Genomic DNA, 7,402 nt, shown 5'->3' on the forward strand with positions numbered 1-7,402 from the left:
TCCCCCCCCCCCCCCCGTGTATGCTTTCTCACCCGTAAAGGGGGCCAGTTGTACCTACCCCACGGCGTTGAGAATGAACACCGAACACTGTCTGCGAGAACGCCCGGCACGTGCTCGGCTGGTACTGGTGACGCCGACCCCGCCCGCGTGTCAGGAGCTGCTGTCAGTTCACTGAGGGAACTGTCCCTGAAAAATGCTGTCAACTACCCGCCAGCGACGAAAGGCCAGCGGCGGGCTCCGAAGCAGAGGCTCGGGTGCTGGTCTCCGTGCTGGCAAAAGCCCAGCCTGGGAGGCCGTCCACCAGCTGCTCCCGAGGGAAACGGGGGCGGGGCCTTCCTGCTCCTTGACCGCTGTGCAGCCGCCAGCCTCCCAGGCCTGGTCACAGTCACTTCACCCACGGGCCCAGGGCCGCCGGGACGGCGTCTGCAGGGGCAGAAGGGGCAAGGCCGGCACCTCAGGGACATCTAAGCAGGGGCCTTCACGCCCCTCCCTTCGCGGTTCAATCGGCTGTGACGCCACGGTTCCTGGGGACAGTAACAGGCCGGGGCCCCGCCTCCAGCCGCTGTGCACAGGGCAGCCCCGTTTCAGTCCAGCTCGACACCCCACCCTGCTTCTGCGGCTGAGGGCACTTGTGAAGCACTTACGCTCGCAGATCTTCAAAGAGCCGCGACGACAGGTGGGGCCAATGGTCGGCACGGCCACGAGGCGCACACCCGTGCAAGGAGCTGGCGGACGGGAGAGGTCCTGGACGCGGCAGCGGAGGGCACACGCTCCTGTGACGTCTCCTGTCGCGCCCGCACACGGGGCCGCCCCGCCAGCCTCCGGCCCTGCCTCAGTGCCTCCGGCAGGGCGGCCGGCTGCCACCACACCGGCCAGCTGGGCACCGCGGCCAGACCAAGGAAGACGTTAGTTCGGCCAGTTCAGCCAGGGAGGATGCAGACGCAGCCCGGGATGACGCCCACCCGCTGCTGAGCCACGCGAGAACGCTCGGGGGCTTGCTGGGCACGAGGCACTGCTTTAGGTGCTCAGCCCTGGGGTTCCCTTTACAGATGCCGCCTCCAGTCGGGTTGGGGAAGGATTTCACAGACAACGGTGCTGAGGCAGCCGCTCAGCTAGCTGGGAAAAGTGAAGCTGACTCCTTCAGCTTTGGTCCTTGTCTGCAAGATGCATGCTCCAGAGATTTGCTCTACCTAACGCGGGAGACTATTTTTTTTTTTTACTCTTAAGATGGAGAAGGCATTTAAAAACGTGCCTACACATCCCAGAAACCAGAAACAAAAGATGGGTAGAACACAATTCGAATCCTCCTGTAGAAACCCACCTCTCCTCCGTGCTGATGAGAGGCAAGTGCTCAGCTCAAGGACGGTTGAAAAAAAGGATGTCTAAGCTTTCTGAGGTTGACCAGTGGGTAACTGAAACCCTGGAAAGTAAAACCACGGTAAGGGTGGGCAGCTGTACATGAATTTATACATATGATAAAATGACACAGAATTATACATACATATTTTATCAACACATATTTCCTGAGTTTGATACTGTACAATAGTTATGGAAGATGTAGACATGGGGAAAACAGTGAAGGGTTCATGAGCCCTCTCTGTACTATCTTTGAAATTTCCTGTGAATCCCTAATTATTTTGAAATAAACTATTTTTAAAAGTCAAAAAAAAAAAAAAAAAAAGAAAGGATGTCTAAGCTCATGCACAGGTCTAAAGGACCTTGTGTCAGTGTGACGTGGGCGACACCACAGCACCGGCAGCAGGCATCCCACGGGCTGGAACTGCCCTTCCGCAGCCATCGTCCAAGGAGACCCATGTTTAAGGACGTCCACAGAAATGCTATTTAGAATACTGAACAAACACGAAAGGAACATTCTAAATGTTGATCCACGGACTTCCCTGGTGGCGCAGTGGTTAAGAATCCGCCTGCCAGTGCAGGGGACACGGGTCCGATCCCCAGTCAGGGAAGATCCCACATGCCACGGAGCAACTAAGCCCGTGCGCCACAACTACTGAGCCTGTGCCCTAGAGCCCGTGAGCCACAACCACTGAGCCCACGTGCCGCAACTACTGAAGCCCACGTGCTCTAGGGGCCACGTGCCTCAACTACTGAGGCCCGCATGCCTAGAGCCTGCGCTCCACAACAAGAGAAGCCACCGCAACAAAAAGCCCGCACACCGCAACGAAGAGTAGCCCCCGCTTGCCACAACTAGAGAAAAGCCCCTGCGCAGCAACGAAGACCCAGCGCAGCCAAAAAAAAGTTGATCCACAAGGAACCTGTTAAATTCATATAATAGAATCATACAGCTATAAAAATGACGCAGATCTATCATTACTGACATGAAAAGATGTCTGAGGAAAAAAACCTATCTCTGAAGTCACAGAAGAGCAGGTATAGTACAACCCTTTAATGTAAATTTCTCTCTCTCTCTATATATATCCATATATACATTCAGGTGTCTAGAATGGTGTTTTGCACAAACGTTAGAAGCTACCCTCTCAGGGTGACGGAGGTACAGGTGAATATTCCTTTATACTTCTTTAATAATACATTGATTTCTTTCTTACAATGTACAGTGATCATGTTAATATACATACATGGCATTTTTTCTTTTTCTTCAGAACAGAAAGATTAAGCTTTGTCTACCACCACAAGACAAAAATGGTGTGTTCTTTGCAAGGTTCAGGCAGTAGTTCCTAGGGGTGGGGATGGGGGGGGGTGTGGACTCTTTTCTCAGCACGCCCCACCCATTTTCTTCTCCAGCAAAGCAGACTCTGCCAGCACTTTCTGCAACGCCTATAGGAAGAGCTAAATAACCTCCTTCTGGAATGATGTGACCTTGGCACACATAATTAAGAGGAGGCTGGGGTTCTTTGTAAAAGAATCTTTGCTATGATAAATAAAGACAACCAACTGTTTTTTAAATTTTTTATTTGGTGTTAACTCCACAAGAAAACAAAAAACCAGTTACTCTGGTGTACGTGAAATCAGAACAATACAACCACGGGGAAAAAAAACAGCCCAGGAATGGAAAACTGATAGTTCAGTGCTATGGAGATGCAATGCGCTTCATACCACAGTGCGTTTCAGCGTTTTGCCAACTTTTTAAAAAATGCTTTTTCTTTGTGATCATCCATTTACAAAACTGAAAACCGTACTTTCAGCTCTGTCGCTGAAAGCCTCTGGGCTTCAGCCACTTAGCTATGAAAACAAATAAATACATAATCTGTTAATCCCCTTGCCCGCTTATAATCCATTCCCATTCCCCCGTGGAAGGTGCAATGTCTTCCCACTGGCGTGTAAGGAAGTCTGCACCTTGACCACCTGGAGCCCTTTCGTGATAAAAAGCAGCTGTCCAGAAATCAACTGAGCTAAAGGTTGTGTCTGAAATATATTTATTTGGTCTCGGCTACATAAGCAACGATTTCTAGGATGATCGTCACTGTAGTGATCTTAGGAATTTACAACTTCCAATTCTTTTTTGCCTTTGCTGTTAAATTATATTTCAGTGCAGATGCTAATCAATTTTTAGGAAGCTCTGGAAGAAAGAAAAATACATATAACCTTATAAAGTCTGTAAATAAATAACAGCAACATAAAACCTTACACGCGCACACACGCACCCACACACAAACCCACTTTAAAGTGTCAAAGATGTGCTGTATAAAAACAAACCCTGACATGTGGTGAGACCAAACCCAACGGCCCATCAGGTTTCCCACAGTGAGGACAGACAGCGCCGGGGATGACTCCACAGCCCTGGATGGAGTTGTCTGTGTCATCAATTAAGAAAAAGGTAACAAAACCCAATGCTCGAAGCAAATGATGTATTTCTCAGCCAGTTCAGCTCCCAGCTAGTAAATTATGTGTTTACTGCCTGCCAAAATAGTGGTGAAGCTGTCTTACCCATATTAGACTTCCTGATGTTAGACATGCTAAACTGATGTCACACATTGTTTTTTGTTTTTAAAAAAACAATGAGTTGGTTAAAAAAGAAAAACAATTTTAAACGTTTAGGTTTTGCAAATGTTGCTCCTTCTAACTTCAACCTGTTGCATGGCAGCGTGAAAGCTCAAGGAAGCGACCGTCACGAACGGACGGACGGGACTGGATGAGAGGCACTGACCCCTGGGTTCCCGAGTGACACGGGAAAGCGGGTCCCATGAAGCAATCACACAGGTATGGGAGAAATCAGTACTCTACCCTCCGACCCGCCACACACAGAACTTGCCCAGAACATTCTCTCAAACACAAAATGAGATCTAAGCTATACTAAGTCACAGCCACAAGAGCAGCCAGCTGTAGCAGCCAAGGTCTCTTTGGGGTGCTGGGATGGCCTTTATTGCGTGCCAAACGTTTACAGTCTCAAGTCCTGGGGGCTTCGATTCAATATCGGTCACCAGAAAGATCTCATCTGCAACTAAGGTCCTCATCGAGTATTGTCAGACTCACCGCAAATAACCCTGAGCGGTGCCTGGGGGAAATGTAACTGCAGCGTTAAGAGCAGGTCGGGGGTGCGCTCTCACCCCGCTTGGCCTCAAACGCTACCCCGTACCTCAAAGCCTTGGCTGCCTCAGGTGACAAGACAGTCACAAACCATGGTATTGTCCATGATACTCTAGGGGGAAAATCCTAAGAGAGAAAACACAGTATTTTGTAAGTCTCTAAAAGCACACCCTTGTGGTTCCTACTTTAAATGCACATGAGATTTTACTGAATGAAGACCGGGGATGAGTCACCCATGCTGCCCTCTTGCCATCAAGAAAGGCACTGATCCACTGCAGGGTAAGTATTCACATCCCAGTTCTTGGAGGACAAAGCCTAAATGTTCCAAAGCTAAAGTCTCTGAATAGCGGAAGTGGTTGCTGACACTGCGATGCTAATAAGGTGATAGTGATGTGACTGCAGCTGGAAGGAAGGTGACTGCAGTGAAGATGCAAAAGGCAGTGATGCTTCTAAGACGAGCACATGCACACCCATTCTTGGTATGACAACACATCTAGTCTATTTCAAATAGCCAAGAATTTAACAGCTTGAAAAAAAAAATCTTCAACAGGATAGCTGTCCTCAACTCTAAAATAAGCAAGAAGAGAAAGATAATTACTGATCTGAACCAGTTAATTGAAGAAGAAACCTTAGAAACCTAAGTTGTTGTTTTAGATGAACAGGCCTCACAAAAGGGTATTTTCGCTCACATATCAATTTTTAAAAATAATTTGTACTTCACTCTGCAGGTTTAGAGGTGAGTTCGGGAAAAGAGCGCCTCCTCGCTGGGCTCCACCCACGCGCCGCCACCTTCCGAGCCCGTGTCCTCCGAGGCGGAGCTGGCACTGGAGTACATCTTTCTGCGGAAGCTGTTTGCTTTTGCTCCAGAATTCCTCTCTCCTGTGCACCTTGCTTCATAAACAGAAGACACCTAAGATGAAAGGAACAACTGTCAACAGGTCAAAAGCCAGATAGTTTTTCAAAAGGGCTATGTGAGACACTCTATATATGCAGAGATTAAGAAACAGATCGTTGATGTTTTCCAGTGGAGAGTTACAAAGTTCTGAAGAGTCTTCCTGTTTGAAAGCAAAACAAACAAGCTTTCCTCCCTGATCTATACACGATCCCAAGCCCTAATTCTCCATGTTCAACCCCTTGGACAAAAGGTTGCCGATGTCAGGGCTGGATGGAAACGAGTCTTTGAGCGGGGACTCCACTGGGAGGACGGCACAGCCTTGCCCTGCTGGGGCTCACGTTCCAGGGGAGAGGACAGCAAGCAGACTGACCAGCACAGCTTCCCAGCTTCCTGCTGCGCTGACCAGCTGGGGGATGTGGCTGACGGGGCTCTCCAGATAGGAGCGGCGGGGCATCCTCGCCTGCAGGCCGAGAAGCAAGCTGTGCCACAGAAACAGCGAGAGCTGGCTTGGGACTTCGGGGCTGTGCTTCTGAGTTGGGGGTCCATAGGTCTATGGTATCTTTTGGGGATACTTCTGGTTGTGTGGGACTCTCCCCCACCCACCAGATGGTTAGCATCTCTGGCCCTCAGGACACCAAGTGCAAGTAGTAGTCCCTCCCCAGTCCTAACACCTGGTGATGCTTCCCTGCACAGGAATTAGCAACATCACCCTCGCCGCCACAGTGACTAGTAATTCTTCCCCCTCCCCCAAGTGACGAGCAACGCCTCCCTAGTCACCCAGTCACAGTGACTAGCAAAATCCCTCAAGCACCCGCCCACCCCCATTTCCAGATAGCAGTACTGTCCCTGGTTGAGAGCCCCCGAGGAAGGAGGACAGAAAGACCACCACACTCCTGAGGGGGGAGCAGAGGACGCGGGATCAGAGAGGCAGGCGAGGGCAAACACACACGGCCTGGCAGGGAGTGCGCGAGGGCGAAAGGCCATGGCGGTCGGCAGTGGGAGTCGGACTCAGGGCTGAGGGTCATGGCTCAGGTCTGCACTTGGGCTGTGGCTGTGTGGATACACGTTCTGAATCTTTACGGGCCTTGAGTTTTCTCTTCCGCAAAACAGCAGCACCTACCTCCCGGGCTGGCTGTGAGACTAAGCGAAGTAACGTCCTGCCTCACGGTGTGGGGAGAAGACTGGGGAGGGGAAGGCCACGGCGAAGCCCACGGCAGAGGTCCGCGGGGGGCGGTGACGCGGCGGAAGCGCGGACGATGCAGCCGCGGCTGAGGTGGGTGTGGTCAGGACGGGCGCACAGGCCGCGCGTGTGTAGGTGAGAGGAGGAGGAACGAGCGAGTTCTCGGTCTGGGGACTGACGCTGGGGGGTGGGACATCCACGGAGATGGAGAGACGCTGGGGGACGCCCCCAAGTGTCTGCCTTGATGTGCTCGGCCTGACAGGTCCATGGACACCAAGACCGCAGGGCGCTCTGGGAGCAATTTCTCACGAGACTTCAACCGACAATGACAATCACACTGAGAAGCCAAGGAAGCTCCCTTCGACTCATTCACCTGCCTGCCTGCCCGGGCGAGGCACAGGCCCTGTCCCTGCCCCAGGGGGCTCACAGGCGGCTTGGGAGGCGGGCGAGCAGAAAGTGCAGTCAGCTGAGGGGCAGGAATGAGCAACAGAAGGGCTCCCTTGTGGTCGACACTTTGATGGGGAAAAGGGCGCCCACCCAAGGGGTTTAAGGGGAGTGACAGGGTCAGATTCGCATGGAGAAACTCCCTCTGGCGGCAGAGTGATGGACAGACTGCAGGGAGAGAGGGAAGCCTTGGCAGTAAGTGGGAGGCGGTGCAGACCAAAGGGCTACGGGTGAGAAAGGCCACACCCACAGAGCTTGGTGACAGGGAAAGGCAGTCACAGGACTCCCAGACTTTGGGGGTTGTGGTGGCCATTTGTAAGTTAATAATAAGGAGGAGGACAGTCCACTTACCCTATTAAAATCTAACAGACGCTCTT

At 51.6% G+C, this 7,402-nt stretch overlaps 1 protein-coding gene across 1 annotated transcript in view; it reads right to left on the bottom strand.

Annotated features, from left to right (window-relative positions):
- Positions 1-5,236: 5,236 nt before the first annotated feature.
- KIAA0232 (KIAA0232 ortholog) overlaps positions 5,237-7,402 on the bottom strand; it is a 56,295-nt gene continuing 54,129 nt past the window's right edge. Inside the window, 2 exon segments of the mRNA XM_007456873.1 lie at positions 5,237-5,416; positions 7,377-7,399. Coding sequence (XP_007456935.1) covers positions 5,237-5,416; positions 7,377-7,399 — 203 coding nt within the window.

This window comes from Lipotes vexillifer, unplaced genomic scaffold (assembly GCF_000442215.2).
Source record: "Lipotes vexillifer unplaced genomic scaffold, Lipotes_vexillifer_v1.1 scaffold63, whole genome shotgun sequence".
NCBI classification, from domain to species: domain Eukaryota; kingdom Metazoa; phylum Chordata; class Mammalia; order Artiodactyla; family Lipotidae; genus Lipotes; species Lipotes vexillifer.